General features: G+C 36.4%; 1 protein-coding gene across 1 annotated transcript in view; it reads left to right on the forward strand.

Moving 5' to 3' along the window:
* Tusp (WD40 superfamily protein Tusp) overlaps nt 1-25,719 on the forward strand; it is a 79,700-nt gene that overhangs the window by 15,057 nt on the left and 38,924 nt on the right. Inside the window, 2 exon segments of the mRNA XM_074086665.1 lie at nt 2,015-2,179; nt 9,782-9,964. Of these exon segments, the coding sequence (XP_073942766.1) occupies nt 2,015-2,179; nt 9,782-9,964 (348 nt within the window).

Below are 25,719 nucleotides of genomic sequence, written 5' to 3' on the forward strand. Positions count from 1 at the left end.
AGGTAGGTAAACAAAAAATAATTTCACTGTCTTGTTCAGGCAGCCATCGGTAAGAAAATCTGCCCCTCGGGCATAGCGCGATCCGTCGCTATTGCCTCTGCTTCTTGGAAACATACGTACCCACAGTATTATTTTTATGTAACCTGCAATAATAAATCTGAAAAAAGATTTTTTTTTTAAATAAAAAATGGAACCGACTTCAAAAACCTTGAAAATAATTTTCTACTAGTTTGAAGTCGGTGCCTCAGCACGAGCCAGCAGGAGTGGAACTATAGTCGTCTACCTCACCTACATACTATGTATATATTGGGCTCGGTTAAAAATGAAATTTGCTTCATTAAGTTTTAGGTAGCTGTGTAGCAGACCCAGCAGGCATAAAGAAAACCATCACAGAACCGTGTCGTAATGACATTTTACGTCATTCGATAAACATTGTTATAGACACTATGACAGTGTTCCATGGTGGCCTAGTAATCAAATTGGTTGACTAAACACATTGACTAAACATATTAATTTGGTTGAATAGGCCTCATGTCAGCCGCGCTTGCTCGGTGGCCCATGATTGAAAGAAATCACATTTGAGCGAAATGGGTAGGTATACTTCCCGCAACAAAAAAAAAACTTCATGTCCACGATAAACCGGGTCCGCCATTTATACTTACGCAAAGATATCTAGAGGTATTTTGACTAACCGAAAACTTTAATTGGTGTCCAAAGTTTACTACTATGATCCACCTACGGACGATACGAGTATGTACCTAATCAAATTACACATCATGGAAGCTTCCCAAAACAGAAAATATTTAATCATTTTAATCATCATACACTAAGCTAAGTAAACAAACATTTTAGCACAAAGTCAAAAGTACGAGTTTCCAGCACGGGTTTCATCATGGAAAATTAAAAATCGTGTCCCAAATACGTGCTGACTTCTTAGTACACTTTCCAACTAAGAAGAGTAATTCTCGCATCAGTTTTTCTTTTGTCTTGTTCGCGTCTGCAAAGTCAGAGCTTGCTTCGGCTTCGTATTTTAATATGCCGTGGGTGTAGAAAATGAAATTGGCAGTATGTTTATTTGCCTCAATTAACATATACGAGTCATCTGTTATTTGAGACGCTCGCATAAAGCTGTTTATTACTTGTATGGATCCTTTAGTGTAGTCTGAAGACGCGAGCACTGGCAGCGTAACTTATTGTTTATTTTAGATAAACAGTCTTTGTATATAGAGGATCGCTTAATAAAAGTTGTCAGGAACACGCCGCTCGGCGTTAATAAATTCGGTCGGTGGAAATTCATTATAATAGTCAGGCTTGTTTAATTAAAATCATAAAATGTGTGTATTCCGTTTTCGTGATTGCTTCGCCAGCTACCCTTGTAACCTGTTGCTTTGATATCGCCACCAAAGGTGTTTGTATTTGTTGAAATGGGTAACACTTATGGGAGAGGAAATGGTTTAGAAATTGGCGTTAATTGGGTGGGATTGTTGGATTAATGTAGAGCGGCTCAGATCACGTAATATCTGGCTAATAGCCAATTTCGCGTTCGATCTCCGGCTCTGGGCCCGCCAGGACACGGCCAATTCAATTGTTAATTGCCCTCACTTCCTCTTAATTATGTCTTTAGGTAGGTACACCGTCTGGAGTGCCGAGCGGCAAAATGTTTCCGAGTAGGACTAATCAGGAAATTTTCGCCTCCTCTTCAAACTCGTATCATGCTTGACTGCTACTTAATCTATTTCAACAAGTTCCGCTTCGTTTATGGTAGATCGTTAATTTAGGAATGAGTCTGTACTTACATGTATTATTTACCTATGAACTTTTTCAGTTACAGGTACAATATTAGGTATATATTTTGCTGCATAGTAAGGGAACGTCTGTACTACTTCTTTCACTAAGCCAATTAAAGCTATTTACAAGCATGCTTCAGCTTGCGTCAGCTGGTGAAAATCGTCCAAACTAATGTCACCCACCAGTTCATCATCATCATCATTAATTAATTAAATGCTTTGTCCAGGAGGAGGGTTGGAAGTTGAACCGGACCAACTACTACCAAGAAGGGTGGCTAGCGACGGGCAACGTGCGTGGCGTCGTCGGCGTCACGTTCACGTCGTCGCAAGCGCGGCGGCCGCACGAACTGCCGCTGCGGACAAACTATAACTTAAGGGGACACAGATCTGACGTAAGTGTATCATCACGCCACGACTGACTACTCAAAGTGTCTTGCTTGTTCATAATCACGCCGCATCGTCGCAATCGTGGCGGCCGCAGGAAATGCCGCTTCGGACCAACTACAACCTGCGGGGACACAGATCTGACGTAAGTGTATCATCACGCCACGACTGACTACTCAAAGTGTCTTGCTTGTCATAATCACGCCACATCGTCGCAAGCGTGGCGGCCGCAGAAAATGCCGCTTCGGACCAACTACAACCTGCGGGGACACAAATCTGACGTAAGTGTATCACGCCACGGCTGATCGCTCAACCTGCGTGGCTTTCTAAGCACGACGCTACGTCGTCGCACGCGCGGCGGCAGCCGCACGAACTGCAGCTGCGGACCAATTATACAAACTGCGGGGACACATGGCCTGCTATCAGGAAATCTACATTCCGAAGTTCTCGTGGAATCCTGGGATTTTTATTGTAAATAATCAAAGAACCGGTACCGAAGATCTTGACCTGACGTAAGTGTGCCACGACAGCTACGTAACTTTACCCTACCTACTTGTAGTCTTTATTACCTACACATTGTATGTATGTAAACTCTTTATTGCACATAAAAATAAAAAATACAAATATAAATAGAGAGGAGAACAAAGGCGAGCTTATCCCAGCTCAGGGATCTCTTCCAGCTAACCCAGTATCAAGTCTATCATAATATCGTAAAAACGCTGAAGCAAATTTTCCTTTCTTGGAATAATTTAATCATAAAAATCTCGGATCTAATATCTAATTCTCTTCGTACTTAATTGTTTGCTGGCGCAATTCTTGTCGGTAATTTGTCTTTCACGAAAAAACTGTTTAATATTCGTGCCGAGAGTAGGTACCCTAAATAAAAAAGTTCGTCGCAAGGAAACTCATTATGAGGAACATAAAGCACTCGTTTTAATTGTAGAGGAAAATAAAAACGGGAAAATGGACCTCGCGACGCCCTTGCGGACTTTATTAAACACTTTCTTAGTTATTTACCTGGATTCGTCGCTTGAATGAACTATGTTTAACTAGCTGTTGCCCGCGACTTCGCCGATGAAGAATTCGTTTATCATTAATTTCAACGTTGTACGTGGTTGTATATAACATATTAAAGACGTATTATAGGTAGTATATTTAAAATTTTCCTTGATCGATTGTTATATGAGGCAGCAGTGTAGGTGCTATAGTGTACATTTCAAAGGTTAGCAACGAAAACAGTAAGTAACAAACACATCTTTTTACCTTAATAAAACCCGTATTAGCTTTTTTAGGTACCTATTTACTTTTGGTGGTAGGTATACTTAGGCCTATACCTTGCAGTGAGCGCGCGGCGTTACCTATATGCCATATATGTATCAAACTTGTACTTCAGATATCGTCATTTTCTCATAGCTGAGATATATCTCTCACAACCATAGCGTTGAAATTTGTGCAACCTTAGCTATATTTTTACAATGTTAGCTACCAAAACATAAGTTATTACGCTGTTTAAGTATCTCAAAGCTCCGACATTTGCAGATGGTGTAAGTCCTTACTAAGAACTCCTCGGCTTTGTTTCATGAAGCGCTTACAGCGGGTAGCTTTTGTTTCTTTAATGCCGCACATAAAGCAAATACTCTCGGCCTACGGAAGTATGTGCCGTCAAGTGTCCGAATCAGACGGAAATGCTTCAAGAGTTTTGGATAGGGTTACCGTCCGGATTTGTCAGGACTTTTGGCCTTCCGTACTTTGTACGGCTTCTTAATTTGATTATGTGGCTAAAGTGATGCATACCGCACACTTATTTTTTGTAAATGTATGTAAATATTTTTCTATATAATCGGAATATTTGCTTCCCGACCGTCCGAAAGGAGTTGTATAAAATAAAAATAGCCTTTATTCACTGTTAATAAAATACAACATTATAGTTTGTTGACACCAGCCACATTCGTATCAGGTTGTCTCCAGGACATAGGCCTCCTCCAGCCGCTGCCATTCTCGTCTATCCCTCGCTTCTCTTCTAAACTCTTTAGGCAGGTCATCCTCCCACCTCTTGTGTTGCCCTCCTCTAGTTCTTTTGCCATCCCTAAGGTACCAAAGTGTGACATCTCTAGACCATTTCTCTCTCGCTGACCGTCCCTGACCTTATCACAGCCTGTCCGTCCATCGCCATTTCAGTCTTCTTATCTTACGAGAGACATCAGCTGTCACCTTGCCTTTCTAATTTTGGTCAGTCTCCATTTGTCGCTGAGTTTTATGTGTAAAATGCTCCTCTCCATTCCCTGTTGACAAACTTTTATTTTTTGAAAAATGCACAAGTTGTACACTTTACTCTTTTGTGCTATAGGAAAATCTTTATTTTTCATTATGTTTTTGAGTGACCAATAGCGAGCCCAAGTGTTATTGATTCTCCTCTGAATTTCTTTCTCCATTTGCATATTTGGTGAGATTACCGCTACTTTTGAAATAACAACTCTTTGTTAAATAGGCATGTGCACTTATATTCTGCTTCACACTTACAATTTATCGTTCTTAAATATCTTCTTAAGCTCAGCGCGGACTGCGGAGGCCCGGAGCCCCGGACACGCGCGGGCATGAAATGCCTCTCGGGTTTATTGTCCGCGATAACGTCTACTCCATTCCATAAATGATGTATGATTATTTTTTATTTATTTGGGGTACCTACCGGCCGAGCTATTCAGACTGCGGATAAATTACGTCCGGGTCCGGACGTATATTTTTTCTCTGAATCTTATTTATTTAGGCATTTGCACACGCTATGGGTATATACATTTATTGGTGGAAACTCTGGCTAACAAGTTCATATTTACGGATCTGCTAATTTTTTGTACAAGCGACCAAAGCAGTTTCTATCCCGTAAACATCTTTAGGTTAGACCAAATTTTGGTTCACCGCAAAAGTTTTCTCTTTTCGTTTTTAGGGTTCCGGAGCCAAAATGGCAAAAACGGAACCCTTATAGTTTCGCCATGTCTGTCTGTCTGTCTATCTGCCCGTCCGCGGCTTTGCTCAGGGACTAACAATGTTAGAATTTTTTTTAGGGTACCTCCCATAGACGTAAAGTGAGGGTGATTTTTTTCTCATCCAACCCTATAGTGTGGGATATCGTTGGATAGGTCTTTTAAAATCATTAGGGGGTCGCTAAGACGATTTTTTGACTCAGTGATGTGTTTGCGAAATATTCAACTTTAAATTGCAAATTTTCATTAAAATCGAGCGCCTCCCCCTCTAAAATCTAGTGGGGGGAAAAATTTGAAAAAATTTAGGATGATAGCAAGTACTTATATCAAACTTACAAGGAAAACTATAACGTTTAAGTTTGCTTGAAAATTATTAGTAGTTTAAAAGTAAATAGCAGCCTAAGGTATAAAATTTACCTAAACTTGGAAGATTGCGTATAAAATACGAAATCCTTAGAAAAATATTACTGATACTACCCTATTTTGGGCGTATCCGACACGCTCTTGACAGTTTTTCTTTACTTTGATCAAGAAAATTAATTATATTCTTATAGGTATTAGTGGTTTCGTACAAGACACATTTTGGCATTATCTACCTATCTAACATGTATTATACAACGTGACAACATATCAAATAACTATTAACAAACGCGTAGGTAGAGGGGGTGGAAAAACGTTACTATTATACGGTTGTATTGAAAAGGTTAATTTTGTGAATTTGCTTCCCAATCCTCTTAAGTATGACCGATGGTTATGATTGGCTTGGTTGGCTGGTTCACCGAGTCACGTAATTGGATTCTTGTGCCCAACCGATAGTATAGTAAGTACTTGTAAGTAGTGACTTGCCTAGATACATAGTAAATAGCTTAAGTATTTTAATCATAATCATATATTGTGTGTGGAATTCAGGTTACCTATAGTTAATTACATAGATATAGTTGTACAAATATAGTTTCACCAAACCCTACCTTTTCAGGTAAGTACCTACTACTAGGTTTACTTTTCATTTACTAGTGACTATTGTATATAATCAAAGACTATCACCAATTACTTCTGTGCTTTTGCTGACTTCTTAGTCTTTAGATACGCTCTGCTTTAGATCTATAGAAAGATAATGAAAGGTAAACTTTGTTTGTTTGTGTTGTTGAAGTGTTAGGACGCATAAAAAGTTACGGGATTTTTTTGAATCAAATTTATTAATTAATTTATTTATTTGATTGGATGGAAAACGAGCAAGTGGGTCTCCTGATGGTAAGAGATCACCACCAAATACTAATACTGCATGAAATCCTGTATACGTTCCTACCTAGTGCTTATCTGTTTTTCCTTCTCCGTTAACTAGAAAGACACATCTGCAGTGGATATTAAGGAGGTCATACCATACCCCCCCAACACAGAAAACATGTACTCCAAAGAATGTAGTTTCCTGCTAGTTGGCCACCTGGCACCTCTTTATGGTGAAACGGTCCTTAGAAACTGAACAGATGCGCCTTACTCTACAAGTCGCATAGCTATTAAGTATCTAACAGTTTATAGTAGTTAGATACATTAACTTACTTTAGGTGGGTCGTTATTCGATTGTTTATTCCGTATGATTTTTGTGGGCACGTTATTGTTGACATGGCAGAAGATTCTGTTACAGTTTCCAGGTTATTTAAAGTACAATTCAATAGAATCTGTCAATTTTCTACATATTTAAGACACCCTATCGTGGGCACACTTGATTATATATGTCCCTGTTGTTGCAATTATCATCTAAAAGGAATCAAAAAAGAATAATAGTCACATCACAAAGCCTTAGGCAGCCCGGTGTTTATATTAGTAGGCTGGAAGTGTCTACAGGATTGTCAGATTCTATTGAATTGGAGTTTACTACAAGTAAAGGATGTCTAAAAATGATCAAAAATGTCATCAAATTCTACAGCCCTTTCATAAAAAAATGAAGCAGTTAAAAGGCTCAAATAATGTCCCAGGTACGAAATAAAACAGGTTAAGTACTTGCGTATTGTTTGTCAACAAAGCAGAGGTTTTTAAGTAGGTAGATGCAAAAAAACCTTTTATAGTGGGTAGACATATTTTTATTTTGAATTAAGTATGTTCCCATTTTTTTTTACTGTATCATCTTTCCGAAATGTAGACCTAATAGCTGGTATTTTCGTCGCAAATGTCAATAACGTAATTATTATTCTCAGTCGAGTATTCCCAATGAAATCGTGACGTTAGTTCCAGGCGTAACGCTATTCCATACGCGTAAGTTTGAGGGTATTTTTTCTAAATATCTATGTATCTAGAGACCAGTAATATGTTTCAAACTACATCCGTGATTATTATGTAGGTAACATTCGAAAATTCTGAATATCTCTATATTGCTACAACCTCTATAGAGCTCAAATAATCAGATACTTAGATAATTAGAGCTGTAATTTTGTAATATACGAGGGCGGGATGATAAGTAACTAGCCTTATGAAAAAATACTAATGTTTTCGTGATAAATCTGATTTTATTTTTCGACATAGTCTCCGTGTAGTTCTATGCATTTATTACATCTTCGTTCTAAAGCTTTAATGCCCTCCATAAAATGACTTTTCTCAAGGCCTGCAAAATACTCCTCTACAGCGGCTATAACTTCATCATTTGTGGCAAATTTCTGTCCACCCAAAAAAGTTTTCAGCTTAGGGAACAGATGGAAGTCTGATGGTGCTAGGTCAGGCGAATAAGGTGGGTGTGGCAGCAAATCAAACTTTAATTCGTTGATTTTTGCCATAGCTTTAACACACGTGTGAACTCGAGCGTTATCTTGATGGAAGATGATTTTTTTTTTCGCTAAACTTGGTCGTTTTTCCTGAATGCATTGATGCAGTTTATCTAAAAGATTAGCGTAATATTCTCCAGTAATTGTTTGACCTTTAGGAAGGTAATCTATCATCAAAATTCCACTAGCATCCCAAAAAACTGAAGCCGTCACCTTCCCCGCTGATTTTACAGCCATAGCTTTTTTAGGAGCCGAACACCCAGATTCGGTCCATTGCTTTGATTGTATTTTTGATTCTGGTGTGTAATGGTGAACCCATGTTTCATCAGTTGTTACAAATCGACGCAAAAAATCAGCTTTATTACGCTCAAAACGGTTCAAACAATCTTTCGAGTTTTGCTCCCGAATCCTTTTTTGATCTTGCGTAAGCAATCGCGGCACCCAACGGGCGGATAACTTCTTCATATGCAATTCTTCACTTAGGATATGATGTACCCGTTCTTTCGAGATACCTATAGTGTCAGCTATTTCAGATAACTTCAATCGTCGATCGGCCAAAACCAAATCATGCACTTTGGTCACCATTTCTGGAGTCGTAACACTTTTAGGACGTCCGGGGCGGACTTCATCTTGGACACATGTACGGCCGCGTTTAAATTCGGCCACCCAGTTTTTTACCGCGGCATAAGATAGAGCACATTCACCCAACACATTGTTTAACTCTTCATAAATTTCTGTCCCCTTCATCCTCTTCATAAACAGAAACTTAATTACCGCTCGTTGTTCAAATCTATCCATTTTGAAATCAATCGACAGAATATATTTTCAAATGACAACAAATCGATTAAATTGTCACACCACCCGATTCAAATTTAGAACGCAGATAGCCAGAGACACGCTTTTAAAAATAGTATAGTTTTTTTTAATTTTTTTAATTTTAAATTGCAAAGGCCTGTTACTTATCATCCCGCCTACGTATGTATAGATATTCAGCGCAATTATTTATTTCAAAAATCTCCTCCCTGCTTAGTCTGTTGAATATAGTGTTACTTATCTGATTTACCTACTAAAAGCATACGTTCAGAATACTTCTAACATATCTAACGGGTAGAGTTGAAAAAGTTGGACCATGTTAACCGCTAATTGGGCCAATCAACTTTTTTACCGACATTATAATCTGTCCGTGACATTTTTCAAACAATTGCAGATTTTTGTAAGTAAACATGTTTTTTCTGTAATTTAGTAGATGGTGTACATGAATACGTGCCATCCTACGTAAGTTTAAGCTATTAAACCGTGAAATATCTTGTTGGAAGTGCGATTTTTTGGTAACGCCAGAGACAATTTTGGTAACGCAGGAGACGCCGAAAGTATCGGTAAAATAGTTGATTGGCCCAATTACCTGTGAAAAACCGTCTAACTGGAAAGCGTTATTGTAACAGGACAGGAAATATACCTACCATACGATTGTATGGGTAATTCGATTTTAGATTGCGTTTCTACCAGAGATGTGCGAGGATTTGTTGCACCAGTAGAAACGCTTCATTTACTTAACTTACTTACTTACTTAAGCTCTAGTGGAAACAGCTCAGCGGAGCGAGGATAGGAAAATGAAGTTTACGATAAACACATTCCTCGTAAGGCCTAGATATAGGCATAGAAGTCTGGGTAGTCCTACGAGTGTTTCAACCGCTATCAGTTTCCTGTCGCTTATACGGAAGAAATGAGTCAGGTAGAATGGAAGGACAACTCACTAAAGATTCTTGCTAACGGTCATATTTCTTCAATATATGCGACAGGAAACTGATAGGGGTTGAAACGCTCGTACAAGTACCGTCTAACTTTTCAAACTCCTCCCTAACCATGAACCCTTCTCCAGGTGATCTTAGTGAAATGGAACGAGCCTTACCAGAAGCTGGCGTCCTGCGACAGCTCGGGCGTGATCTTCGTGTGGATCAAGTACGAGGGCCGTTGGAGCATCGAGCTCATCAACGACCGCAGCACGCCCGTCACGCACTTCTCGTGGTCGCACGACGGGCGGATGGCGCTGATTTGCTACCAGGTAACTTCTAATATTATTTAACCATTTCTCCTTTGTGGTATCCCTCACACTATACTAGGTATTAAATTAATGTCGAAATTTATTGTAAACGAACAATAAGAATTTATTTCATTACGCTTTGTTTGTGTAGATCTTGATAATGCATATCAGATGATTTGGTCAGGTCAGCATACTTTTGGTATGGTATGGAATAAAGTGGTCTATCAATTATTAAACAACTTCCTATCAAATAAATGTGTCGCTAAAGCAGAACCTTTAGGTTTATTATTTTGGCAGACCATGAGTGTGATACCTAAGTATGAATTTCTGTAAATTTAAAGAAGTGCCTGTGTTTGACTGCTTTAAATCAATAGTTCTCCGCTTTAGGAGGCGACAGGGCAGTCCCCGCTGCCACCTATAATACTTTTCAAGATATGCTATCCTAGCAATTAAGAAGATCGAATAATATTCGTCACGAGTTAAATGCAAACATGCGATAAAAAAATGTGATGATGATGAGATGACTTATGAATTTTATCACCTTTATTATTTTATTATTTTTATTACTTTTTGTCGGTCCCTAACTAGGTGTATGTTCCTCTCATCTACTCAAAGGTTGGCTGGTAGAGATCCCTTAAAGATATATATACAGAGATCTCTACGGTTGTCAATTCTTTATTAATTTACTTTTTTACAAAAAATGTAGGGTGCTTTCATAAAACATTTCACTCTAAAAGCTGTCATATTTTTGAGGAAAATCGTTCTGCAATAACTAGAGATATAATAATATTCAGTGTCATAGCTATTATTTAGGTACAAAAATCCCTGTGGAAAAGAATCACGTACATGTTCTCCCAAGTTTTTTTCTGACAATGATGAATATAAAACTTAGCCATCTTAACGATATTGTAAAGTATCTACTTGCTTATGTTTATATTTTTTAAAACAAAGTTAATTTATTATTTTCGGGCTGGTTATTACAGTGAGCGGAATTTTCATGGCATTTTTTGACCTGTCATAGTGACTTCTCACTTATCGACTTTAGAAATACTTACTCGCATATATCGATACACAACATAGGTTCTAAAGAAGATTAAAAGTAGAGGTAAACAATAGGCGGCCTTAAGTTAAAGAGCGATCTCTTTCAATTAACTTTCGAGCAGTTGAAATGTGAAATAGACATATGCAATGAACAATGAATGGATAACAATATCTAATTTAATAATTTCACTTCAGTTTTTTTTTTCAATTTCATGTTGAAATTCTTCTGTTGTAATGTTAACAAGTGTTCCATTAATGTCTCTATAAAAGAAATAGTTTTTTTTTTCGTATTTTCCGGTTTCAAACTAGTTCTTTTACAGTCAAATATCCATTTGTATGCGGAAAAAGAACGCTCTACATAACATGATAAGTTTACGACAATCTAATTTAAAGTCTAATACATCGACATCATTTAGGTAGAGTCGATAAGTGAGAAGTCACTATGACAGGTCAAAAAATGCCATGAAAATTCCACTCTCTGTAAGGTACTCGCTTTTTGAACGTCTTCTAGTATTGTTTGCAGGGTCAAGGTATACAGTTCTTCGTCAACAATATAACAAGCACTATCTCTTCCGCCATCACTGTTTCGGCCATGGTTTGAGCTAGATAACACGTTTTCACGCCACGTAAACTTAAACGATTTTATCAAACTGAAAATACTGTTTTACATTCGTTTTACGGTACCCTCACATTTCAATGGAGCTGTGTTTCTAGCGTTTGTATGATAGGCTGCTTGGTTGTAACGAAACGATGAGCTCAACTAAAAAATTAGCTCTACTTATTGTGCACAAAATACCTATTTCGTATTGCGGTGATCGTGGTTACAAAAAAGTGAAGCATCTACTGTAGTATTATATAAATTAACCTTTAATAAGGCCATATTTATTGGAGCATACTACCACAGAGTCAAAAGCAGCTATCGAATACATACCTGACAAAGAATATTTTTAAAGCTAGTCGTATTTTCAATAATTACAATGGAAATTAATAAGGTTCAGTTTCCAACTCAATGCAAGTGGTCGCTAAATCGCTTCTACCTTATTAAGGGTTTAGACTATCAAGTGATCATATCGATAGTAAAAATATATGTACCTATGCTTTTAACCTTAGGTACCTACGTCATTTCATGTCATAATACTTTAAGTTTAAAACACAGGTTTCAAACAATTTAAAAGAAAATCGGCTCCCAAAAATGCCGGGTCGAACAGGAGTGATCTGATGAAAAATAAAAGCTCTGTGTTGACCTTTACTTGACAAAAAACGACGTGAACACACGCAGACATAAGTAACTGTAATAAGTCAACCCATGTGCCCTGACAAAGAAGTTTCCGAGACATGGTGTGTACAGTTCACTGCAGATACCTAAACCTAACTATTTTATTCCTCCAATAACCTGGAGACGTCCGTCCGTCACTAAAGTTGAACGTATCTTCCATAATAAACGTGTGCGTACTTTCTACGTCCACTTACTCTCCGGCGACCATACACTCGTCGGTCCATCGTAGTACCTACCCTATAAACTGGGCTCGATTTTTTTTTTAACAACGAATAATTCAAATCAAATTAAAAAGAGTCGACCTGAACACTTCATGGACCTAATGCACCCATTTCACAAATTGTTCAGAGCATTATTTTGTTGGTCAACAAAGAAAGGTGAATAAAACAAATCTAAGTAGCTATATTTACCTACTAGCTTTTGCCCGCGACTTCGTCCGCGTGTACTTTAGTTATATGGGCATGTTTTAATTAACCCCCGTTATAATTTTGACATTTGTATCTGTGTGCATAGCGAAGTACTGCTGTAAACTATAGGTAACAGTTTACTAAAGTACTTCGCTATAAACAACATTTTTACCAGTTTTGAAGCTAGTTTATGGGAAGTTTTATGCAAAGCACGAGAGTAAATTAATTATCTCGTGTGCTTCCGGCGAGAACCGAATCTTACTCTAGAACCCGAAGTATATATTCGAAATTTCACTATACATAATATTTTGTAAATTAGGTAAAAGATAAATAAGAACGGATAATCACACAAAAATTACGCGTATATTAATATTATTGATTTTATTATGCACAACCCAATGAGTAATTTTTAAGTAAGGTACCTACTGCATAATTATTTGCAAATTGATTTCACACATTTTAAATATTTATGTGTACATTTTGTATGAAAAACCCCCTCCCCTATTGAAGTCGCCAACACCATACGGATCATTTTAAATTGTGACCAGCCATATTTTTTTTAGTCTAGAAATAAGGAAGTCTCATAGAAACTCCCCCCTAGTAAATAGAAAGCTACTTTTTCTTTCTTTACCTACGCAGATCATTTTTAATTTTTAATTAGGACCCTGTAACTATACCTACCAATTATCATAATGCTAAGTCTAGAAATGAGAAAATTTCCATACAAACTTCCCCTTTTAGGGGAGAATTTTATCCATTTCATTTACACAGATATTTTTTAACTGTAATCAAGAACTTATACACCTATTTTCATATTTCTTAGTCCAGAAATGAGAAAATTTCCATACAAACGTTACCCCCCCATTTTACCCCTTTAGGGGAGAATTTTATCCATTTCACCTACACATATTTTTTAATTGTAATCGAGAACTTATATTTACACCTATTTTCATACCTCTAAGTCCTGAAATGAGAAAATTTCCATACAAACTTTACCCCCCCATTTTACCCCTTTAGGGGGGAATTTTATCCATTTCACCTACACAGATAATTTTTAATTCTAATCGAGAACTTGTATACCTATTTTCATACTTCTAAGTCCAGAAATGAGAAAATTCCCATACAAACTTTACTCCCCATTTTACCCCTTTAGGGGGGAATTTTATCCATTTTACTTACACAGATAATTTTTAATTAACAAGATTCTAAGACTATAATTTGATTCGTTCTCTGTATTCTGGTTGGAAAGAGAAAGACGCTAATATTTTTAAAATTTCGCTACAATTATTAATTAATTTATTACATTTTTTTTAAGATGTGCTTATTCTAAAAGGACATAACTCCAAAACTACCACACAATAGATCCATTACTTTTATCTAGTCTCTATTAAAAAAAAGGTCACGGAAATCTGACGTAGAAGTTGTCAAAATTATGAGAGCTCCTTTTTCTGGTGAAAAAAGGCAAAGGAATCATATCTATTCTGTGGTAGTGTTGGCAAATTCAGCTATATTTTTTTATTTTTTTTGAAATATGGAGATTTAAATGATAATAAATATTTTCCCATGTTCAGGAGGAAAAACTCTTTCGATTCCTGTAGTAATTTACAGGTGTTCAAAAGGTCAAAAGGTGTGCTAAATATATTTTTCTTCGATAGTCGACGTCTTAATAATCGAGGAACTGCAGCTCTTTTATTTTTATTTCCTCTTATTAATTAGAAATATTTTTTTAAGTGGTCGATATGACGTTTGTGAGATTGAAATTGCAGAACCGTTGAGGGCTTAGCATTTAGTAGAAACATTAAAAAAAAAAAAACGAAGTCAACTGTCACTGCTGTCACTGTCAAGTAGAATCTAACCTAAAAGCGTTTTATTTACTTTGCGATTTGGTGCGATCAGTGTTTTTTGGATAATTTTTAAAGACCTCTCAGCACAAACTCAGTACTTTAAAATTTGCCGCATTTCTCCACGACCTTTGCATGAAAATTGGACCACGATTGGATAGTTTCGACGACTATTTTGGCTCTGCTTCTTCGACAACGCTATCTTGCAGTCTCGACGACACTTGGCTTGACTTTTGGACCATATTTTCTATTTTAGCGGCTTCAAATTTCAATACGAAATTAGTGAATTTGTACGAGCAGATTCAAGGAACTTGCCACACATGGCTATGAGTCTAGAATATTTTGACACCAGTGATAAGTATACAATGTTGCCGAAATCAAAGGAGATAAAGCACTCTTGTCCGCACCCGGTAAAATGGATGAACGTAAGTACAAAAGTATATCAATACAGTTTCTTGTCTATTTTTTTACATTACATTTTAGGGCATCAAAAGTTGAATATGTTGCCGGACCAAAGTTGTTTGAGAGCACAGAATAACAAAAACATATTACCTATATTGTGACCATTTACTTAGATATCAACTGACAATGTGATTGATGCGACAGGTGATGTTGTTCTGCATTGGCTGGTAAATATTATTATTATTATTATTATTATTATTATAAGCCTTTAATCGGACAGCATGTAACATTGCAAGAATGTATAAATGTATTTCATCACTTCCTTCCTTCTCTTTTATTCGTAGATATCTCGTTTGCTTATTTTTTGCATGTCCGTTTGCCAGGTGGCAAAGGCCTCCTCCAATCTTCTCCATTCTCGTCTTTCTATAGCCACTCTATTCCATGATATTCCTGCGACCTGTCTGATATCGTCATCCCACCTTCCTTGTGGTCTTCCCCTTTTTCTTTTCCCATTTCTCGGGTACCATTGTGTAACTATTTTGCTCCATTTTTCTTTCCCTCTCAGTATGTGACCTGCCCATTTCCATTTTTGCCTTCTTATTTTCCGCGATATATCTTGGACTTTAGTCTTGTGTCTGATGTGGCTGTTTCTTACTTTGTCTGTTTTTTTTATTCCTATCATGCTTCTTTCCATCGCGCGTTGGCATACCGAAAGTTTACTTGTTATGTTCTTTGTTAGAGCCCATGTTTCGCTACCATATGCCAATATCGGCAGGACGCATGCATTAAATAGTTTGGTTTTAGTTGTTATGTGTAGATTTTTGTCTTTCATTATTTCCTTTAAACCCCAATACTTTTTCCAGCTGTTTGCAATTCTTCTTTCAACTTCTTTGTTTATATTATCTTTTGGAGACATCAGTTGGCCGAGATATATGTATTCTTCCGCATAGGTGATCTGAGTCTTCTCTACTGATACTGGATCTTTATTACCGTTGGTCATAATTTTTGTTTTTTTCTGGATTTAGCTTCAGCCCGGTCTTTGCGCTCTCAGATGCTAGATCGTTGATCATCTTGTTTAAATCTTCTGACGTTTTTGCGAATAGCACAATATCGTCCGCAAATCGTAAGTGGGTTAATTTGCGCCCATCTATAGTTATGCCTAGGTCTTCCCATTCGAGATTCCTGAAGATCCTCTCTAATACAGCTAGGAACAGTGCGGGCGAGAGAGGATCCCCTTGCCTTACTCCTTTTTGTATTTGAAACATGTTACCTTTCTTTTCTAGTTGGATGCATGCTGTGCTGTTTATGTAGACATTTTTTATAAGTCTTATGTACTTGTGTTCTATTCCCATTTCTTTTAGCGCTTCCCAAATTTTTGTATGAATTAGGTGGTAAATATTATGATAGAGTAAAACTTCTGTGGTTAGTGAAACATTATATTATAACTAGCTGTTGCCCGCGACTCTGTCTACGAAGAATTCGCTTATTGCCTTCCTGCAAGTACTATGTATTTTTTCGGGATAAAACTGTGAGATAAAAAGTAGCCTATGTTCTTCCTCGGGACTCCAACTACCTACATAATGAATTTCGGCTAAATCAGTTCAGCGGTTGAAACATGAAAAGTTAACAGATACACAGACAGAGTTCCTTTCACGTTTATAATATTAAATATAAGTAAGGATTTATAATAATTTTGATCTTTTTTCCAGGTGGATGTAAACACACATTGGTGTTTTTATTTTGGTTGCAAGAAAAAGCCAGTGAAGGAGCATAACCTGTTTTTTCCAAGGACATGCATTTTTTCCATAAAAAAAGAGGCATAGAAGTACCACGAAACTCCTCAATGGTTAATGGAAGAGAATAGAATAGATTTAAGATTTAGCACGGAAATGTAATTTTGAACATGACAATCTCTTAATACAGAAATGTATTTTTAGTTGACAATGCAAGTACAGTCGATAAAAAGTACAGTCAGCAAAATTTTTTTCTTAAATATATCAATTTTGGTTTTTATTTGTGTAAGCTTTTATTTTTCCTCACAATACTTTTTGTTGACTATACTTGTCTTGCATTGTCATCTAATCTGTAATCAGTATAAGTACTTACTGCTGTGCTAAGCTAATGGTACTTTAAATTTGTATTCTCATTTTGGTTTATAATTATAATACATACATACTTGTACATTGCAAGTCGAATAAAATCTTGTAAAATATGTTTCTTTTCACTTATGATTTACATCATCAAAAATAACGAAAAAATGTGCAGAATTTGTAACATTGCTCACAGAGATTTTGATTAGGTTCGATTCCCGGTCATGTATGTATTAGAGTCAGACAAAATAAAACGGTTGAATGCCATATATATCCATACTAATATTATAAATGCGAAAGTGTATGTGTTTGTATGTTTCTCCGTCTTTCACGTCGCATTGGAGCGACGGATCGACGTGATTTTGGCATAGAGATTGTTTATGGGCCACAGAGTGATATAGGCTACTTTTTATCCCGGAAAAATAAACAGTTCCCGAGGGAACATCGCGGAACAACCGAATTCCACGCGGGCGAAGCCGCGGGCAAAAGCTAGTATATATACACACATCCAGTTCAACTGGTAGAACAAACAATACAATCTAGGGTCACTGTCACAAGTACAAGTACTAAAAATACAAGTAAATCACCACGGTTTTGTTATAACTTATGATCAATGGTACGCATATTGTTTACACATATAACACACAAGTTAATCAAACCATGGTTGCTTAGGAAATGAAAAGTTTAATATGATTGACAGCCCTTTTATAGCCTGCCGGAAAAATCTTTACAGCGCGATTCAGCTTTTCCTTGAGACGAGATAGAGACATCTTTTGATGCAAAAGTAAACTAAAATCCCGGTTTAACACATATAATATTTGTGTTATATTTCCTTGTATTTCTTAGTAGTACTTTTAATGCCTTTATGGGGATGGCACAATATTTAATTTATTAAAAATACGACTTGTTTTTAAATTACCCTTTGCCAGGAATATTATATACATGTTCCAATAAATCAGGTCTTTTGAGACATATGTTTATGCTAAACGTTTTTATGATAATTTGTGTATTTATGAAATATTCGGGACGACCGGATGGCTAAGTGGTTAGAGAACCTGACTATGAAGCTTGAGGTCCTGGGTTCGAATCCCGGCCGGGGCAGATATTTGTGTGAATAACACAAATGTTTGTTCTCGGGTCTTGGATGTTTAATATGTATTTAAGTATGTATTTATCTATATAAGTATGTTTATCCGTTGCCTAGTATCCATAGTACAAGCTTTGCTTAGTTTGGGACTAGGTCAATTGGTGTCAAGTGTCCCATGATATTTATTTAATATTTTTATTTAATAAAAACAATATAAATTATTGCATTTTTATTATATTACTCTGCAAATTAACTAAAACCATCTAAAACACATGCAATGCGTTTAGCTTATGCTAAACGTTTTTATGATAATTTGTACATTTATGAAATAAATAAAACATAAATTATTGCATTTTTATTATATTACTCTGCAAATTAACTAAAACTATCTAAAACACATGCAATAAGACAGCTTTGTCTACATAATTTTATGTGGTTATGGTTAATAACAGAGACGCTTCAAAAATACGGATTCTTTTAATCTTCAAGTCACGCATTTCACATGTAACCTCAAGGTCGCTATGACTTTATATGGAATCACCCCCTTTTTAGTAGCCACACAAAGCCACTTCATTCTGTAAATGATTAAGCAGAAACTCTTCCTTCAATACACTTTGAAATAAAGAATATAAACCCATTTGTGCATAAATATTTTAATGTATAGCATGACTCTTACTGAGACCATGTCCTTTTTATTGTTTTGGTAAAAAAACACGATATCTCTCCCTTCTGTTATGTTCTCCTTTGCTGTGTTTGATGTTGAAGGGCTAGAGGGTTCGTATAATCATGTTGTTGATGAGCAACTTGCAGTGGAAGATGAAGCTGACTTGCACAAAGTCGCTTGTAAAGACTAGGATGCATAAATACGCAGAATTCTGAAAATCTCGTCTGTATTTCATAGACCAACGTACAAAGCATTAGAGAACATTTCTGTAATGCTCCATTTCAACTCGAATACTGTCGGAGTCGTCTGAACCCATTGTAGGGATACTGTGATTCGAATTTACTCGTAAGGCAGTCCAAATATCAAGCCAAGTGTCGTCGAGACTGCAAGATAGCGTTGTCGAAGAAGCAGAGCCAAAATAGTCGTCGAAACTATCCAATCGTGGTCCAATTATCATGCAAAGGTCGTGGAGAAATGCGGCAAATTTTAAAGTACTGAGTTTGTGCTGAGAGGTCTTTAAAAATTATCCAAAAAACACTGATCGCACCAAATCGCAAAGTAAATAAAACGGTTTTAGGTTAGATTCTACTTGACAGTGACAGCAGTGACAGTTGACTTCGTTTTTTTTTTTTTACTGTTTCTACTAAGTACTAAGCCCTCAACGGTTCTGCAATTTCAATCTCACAAACGTCATATCGACCACTTAAAAAAATATTTCTAATTAATAAGAGGAAATAAAAATAAAAGAGCTCGTTCCTCGATTATTAAGACGTCGACTATCGAAAAAAAATATAATTAGCGCCTCTCCAAAAAACTTTACTTAGCCAATTGTAATCGAGAACTTATACACCTATTTTCATACTTCTAAGTAAGTCCAGAAATGAGAAAATTCCATATAAACTTAACCCCCCTATTTCACCCCCTTAGGGGATGAATTTCTAAAAATCCTTTCTCAGTGCTCACTTACATCATAAAAAGAACACCTGTACCAAATTTCAAGTTTTTAGGCCCAGCGGTTTGGGCTGTGTGCGTTGATCTATAAGTCAGTCAGTCAGTCAGTCAGTCAGTTTCTTCTTTTATATATAATTATAGATGTTCACAATAGATTCGTGCTAACACTTCTAAGTTCTAAATTAGTTATCGTCTAAAGTTGAAAATAAAATGCTAGTAAAGTAAAAAAAAACACTGGAATTTTCTAATTTTATCCTTAAAAACAATTTTCATCTGCAAATTGAAGTTTTATTCCAAAGAAAAATAACGCAGGTATCAAAAGTACCTATAACTAACTATTTACAGAAGCAATATTTGTTATGCAAAAAAAAATGATATTGTTTCCTAAATTGTATGTAAGTAGATATAAACTGGTGTCGGCTGTACAATAACTGAGCGCGAAACAGCGCCTGGGGCTCCGCCCGCAGCGATCAATCCCGACCTCTGAGGCTGTAACAAAAGATTTCAGCGTCTAGACGGATAGCCACTTTATTTTAGCCATAAGCACTATATGAACACATTTATCGCAGAATCTTGGTCTAAATTTATTTAATACTAGCTTTTGCCCGCGACTCCGTCTGCGAATTCGTTTATCGCTGTCACGTGGGAACTGTGCAATTTTCCGGAATAAAAACTATTCTATGCACTGAATTCTATGTCCTTCCCGGGGTTTAAAAATATTTCAAGACGAAATGTCGTATTTTAAATCGGTTCCGCGGTTTAAGTGTGAAGAGGTAGAGAGACGCACAGGCAGACAGACAGATTTACTTTCGGATTTATAATATTAGTAAGGACAACACAATATTTAATATTTACTGTGATGTTTCATCTGCTTTGTGTTTCATATTCGCAAATATAGTTCTATTTTAGGCATATTCTAGGCAATTCTATGCAGTATAAATAAATCAGAAATATGATGTAGGTAGCTACATATAAACAAAAAGCGACATAAGAATAGGTACAACTTCGTTAACCCATATATGCTCAGAACTATTTTTGGTCTCCGATTTCTTCTTTAGCACAGACGTCACAAATAAGCAATTTCTTTTGCAAAATCGCGCGTTAGCTGTTACCTATTTTTCGGGACAAAAACGACCCACTGGGCATATATGTAAATGGGTTAAAAAGATTCCACCGAAATCGCCGTACATACTAAGCCCGTGTCACCATACATAACGCGCGGTATTTTGTGAACAAACATTTAAGTCGATTTAACTTGTTAGGCTGAAAAGAGAAGGCCAGCGTAGGTAATCCGCAATTAGCCAGCACGTGTTCCGACTGTTACACAATATCGACCTGCTGTTGGACAGATATTGTATACGGACTTAGAATTTAAAAAGATGTACTCGCGTGGTTGCCACGTGCCTGGCTTTAGTTTGACACATTTTTAGATATACTCAGCGCCACAAATTTGGCCCATAATCTACATACAAAATTACCTACTGCATACATTTATTGAGGGCTAGATTTTTTGCCGCTCAGTATATTTTCGGCAGTGTGTTAATATTTCCATGTGCAGGTTGTAGATATCAACATCTTACACGTTACACACAACGTCTGTGCCAACGTGGTGCTAACAGCTAGAACACCACGCAAACAGGCAAAGTTGTCTCGTTGGGTTGCGGAAAATTTCCGGCTGCATATATATCTATATCTGTACATAAATATGTATACCTTACAACCTCCGTAGAGCGAAGCAATGCGGATTATAACATGCGGAATTGCGGATAAACTCTGCAAAGAAAAAACTGGCATATTCATGCAATCAAATTTTTACGGCAGAATATCCGACCTGTTGAGGCTTTTGTTTTAAGAGCCTGGCAACAACATGCACTTACTTATCAACAGATAAAAAGATATATAGGACAAATCTCTACTAAACACCTAAATGTCGCACTCTTAACTGCGAAATGGCGTGTAGAGATGTTCTCGAGCTTTGTTTAAATATTTGTATCTACTATCGACTTTTTTACAGCAACAAGCTGACTCGAACGATAACCTGCTAAGCTAAGGAGCTTACGCCCTCGAACCATGAATTCGAATCGGGTAAAAAGAACGACATCCCTAAATACATATTTATTGCAGTTCTTATTGGTAAAACTTCAGTTCGGGTTTGTGTTCGAATGTCGGCCACAGCATCTGCGTCAAAAGTCGAAACGATAACGACTTAGTGATTTTTTTCGTTCTCGCCAATACAGTGAGTGAAAACTTACCCAATACTCCTTGTTTACCAACACCAAGGGGTATATCTCGTACAGAACAGTAATTACACGCAAATGCTTTTATTTGTTTACCTACGGCTTAGGCAATCAGTACATAGGGTCAGCTATAAAATGTGTATTGGTTTAATTGAAACCAAATTGAAACATGGAAATTGTAAAACTTATTTCGGACTACAAATCCATAGAGTTAGTATGTATATCTATAATAACTTATCTAGTGTTAGTGTTATTAATGAATGTATAATTATACAATCGTTGCATAACTTAATAGGCAGCAGAATTTAACTTAGGTACGTGGGTAGGGTATACATTAGGAAAAATTTCCTGGTATTTTCAAATTTCCGTAAATTACCTATAGAGCAGGTGCCAAGGGAATTTGCGTATGCAAAATTAGGGGACCGCATTCTGTGAATAGTTTTGAACTCAAAAAAGCTTGCAAATTATGATTCTGAATGATGCCAGGATTTCCGGTGGTCAATTTTTTTATACCTAATTATAAATTTTTATACCTATTATGGGATCCCTTAAACATCATGTAAGTAAATGGACTGAAAAAATTGCTTTTGAAACATTTTAATAACTAATTTCGTGATAATATTCATTTTTTACAAGCTTTTAGCTTTTTATGTTGGTAACTTTTATTTTTAATAATAAGAAAAAAAAAACAAAAGAATATTTTTATACAAGCTTTATTGCTGACTGTACTTTTTGTTGATTGTACTTTTATCGTCATCTACATTTCCGTGCCAAATTTCAAGGCGATGCCATTAACCGTTGAAGAGTTCCGTCCTTCAGAGACGATCTTAGTTGGACCGCCAGGATGTCACTATGCGATTATTGTATTGCCATCAGATTTACATAAGTATGCCAAATTTCAAGTCAATCCGGCTACTAGAAGTGGGTCAAATTCAACTTGCAAGATTTGACCCGTACATTTGTACATACATACATACATACATTGCAAGTTAAATGAAAGCTTGTAAAATGGGATATTGTCAGGATTTTTTTTTTAATGAAAAGGTTTAAAAGCATTTTTTCAGTCCATTTACATGATGTCTTAGGGGTTCAGCTATAAAAAAAATGGACCACCGGACCTCCTCCTGGCAACATTCAGAATCATAATTTGCAAGCTTTTCTGACTTCAAAACAAACACAGAAAGCGGTCCTCTAATTTTGCATACACAACTTCCCCCTGAACGCGCTCTACTATTTCGGCAATTTTAACAGTTTCCTAAGAAGTACCTACTGCATAAAATACTGTCTTCCAATAACAAAATACTAAAATATAATACACATGGTTCGATATACCTAGTCCGTATTAAATCTCTGTAATTAATTAAGTATTGAATTGAATAATTTTAACGAATCACGAGGCAAGAGACCCCATTTATTTACTAGTTCCAATCAATCAGGCAGCAGCAGAGCAGAGAAAATTTATATTTTTGTATTAAAATAGATTAGTCTTGTTTGTATTACAATGATAGGTAATAAGTAAAATGTTTAAAATCCTTGAATGTGCCAAATCTGGCAGCTGAAGTTTGTTTATTACCTAAACTTTTCAGGCTTTTCACTATACAAATATAATCTCAGTGAAGTGGCTATTGAACTGGAAAGTACACTTTATTCCAGCACCCACGCAGGGAAACTTAGCAAAGATACGAGTAGGTGATAACAGGATCACGTCTGACGCCCACATTCTTCTACCTGTACAAGATTTCAGGATTAAATGTAATGTAAACTTTATGTAGGTACAGTCAGCATCATATACTATACATTCCGTAACCCGTAACATCTACAAGACCAATAGTAACTTAGCATCCAAAGTATGGAACTAGACATTTGAACATAGTTTTGAATTTTGTAGGTACAGCTCGAACTTGATTTAGGTTGACAGTTACTGAGAATGAGAAGAGTCCCAAGCTGGCAACTCTTTCATCTCTTTCATTATATAGATACATAATGGGTATGTATGATATCGTTGTAGTTAGAAGTTTGAAATGAAGAACAGTTTATTTTTGATTATCTCTTTGGTTGGAATTGATAAGAAAAATATTAAAAGCTCTGTTTGAAAAAAGAACAGATGTCATAATATTATTAAAAAGAAAATCCGATAAATTCGGCCAGTGTAAACAAAAACATGACAAAGGCGCCAAAGGCGTCACGCATAAGGCATGCACCAAATGAAAGAAATTACTCTATCATTCAGAAATCGATACTTTTCTCGGTGCTCATCAAAATTCAAAGCCGGTTAAATTTAAGGCCATTTAAATCATTTTGGATATGAACTTTGGATGCTTAGCTAATATATGGTTGTAAGCAAGTATTTGGCATTGAGCGTGCTACCGGACGTTATAAGGAAGTGGATGGCCGGCCAAGGTGGCCCGAACAATTTGATCGCTTTGGCTGAGTAAATGTTAATGGCCTTTGGTTGTTTCCAAGCCAGATCATGTCCGCTACATTCTATGTGATGCTGACTGTACTTACGTTCATAAAAATAAATAGAGAGTACTCGCGTCACGTGGCTTGACGGAACTCACTTTTAGCCAAAAATAAACAATTATTATAACAAATACTGTTACTTAATACTTATTATGTTTATTTAGTTAAAATTATTAGAATAGGTAACTAAGTAGAATAAGATAGCGATTAGAAGGCCTTTCAAATGGTATTTAAGTAATTATTCTATTAATTTAGCGATACAGTCGGAGCAATAAATTGACAGATCTCTTTCGGGAAAGTAATATTCAGGGCAGCGATAGTTCAAACCGAGAAAGGGATATATTATCAGTTGTGTAATTATCAGCGACGACTAGATTATGCTTTCATTGAGGCAGAGAAGAAAAGAGCGGAGCGGAGATGTGCAAATACCAATCACACTAGAGAAAATTCACATCTCGCTCCGCTCTTCTTGTAATGCGGAAGATTTTTATGTCAAAAATCTACAACTCGAAATTATACTTCGGAAAGCGGAGCGTACGTATGGAAGCGAATGTTTATTACATAATGTTAAATCGCTCTCCTTTATCTTTATCTTAGATAATAGTAAGGCAAGTACTTATATTACATTTCGTTAGAAACTTAAGCCATAGCGACTGTATTGTTTCGATCCGGCGCATCTAGTAAACTTAATACTCTCGATAGTTTCACGAAAAAAAAACACATTGCGAATATTACGATCGAGTTATCCCGCAGTTTGTGAATTTGCGGCCACAATCGCCGTTGATTGTGGCCGTATTAGCTCGACGGCCGTAAGACTGGTAATCTAATCCAGAAGCCTCCGTCCTTTGTTGGTATTCGCTATATCGGATTAGGAATTGCGATTGAATTTACGGATTATTAAAATCTAATCTTAACCCGCCACTTCGCCTGTAACGCTTCCAGCTGCACTCTATCTTAATGCAATCATGATAGATCTCGAAGCCAATGATCCCATGTAAGTATAGTCTATAATTTTGTGTATAAGTTAGTATATATAAGTATGTGTAGAAATGCGCCTTTATGGCAAAGCTGTTATTTCACACAAGACTGTGTTTTGCGAATTTATTCCTCTTCGTGCCATTAACAACATACGTTAATCACAAAAGAAACGGACCAGTAGTTTTCAAGATATTTAGAAAAGTAAAAAAAACTTTCAAGTGACATTGCAAGGAAACTGTCAATAATTATGAGATAAAACTTGGCAGATTAATAACTAGCATTATTACCAATACATAGGATATATTCATTGGCTAATAACGTTAGGGGCATATTTTGTTC

The sequence above is a fragment of the Choristoneura fumiferana genome, chromosome 4 (assembly GCF_025370935.1).
Source record: "Choristoneura fumiferana chromosome 4, NRCan_CFum_1, whole genome shotgun sequence".
Taxonomy (NCBI): Eukaryota; Metazoa; Arthropoda; class Insecta; order Lepidoptera; family Tortricidae; genus Choristoneura; species Choristoneura fumiferana.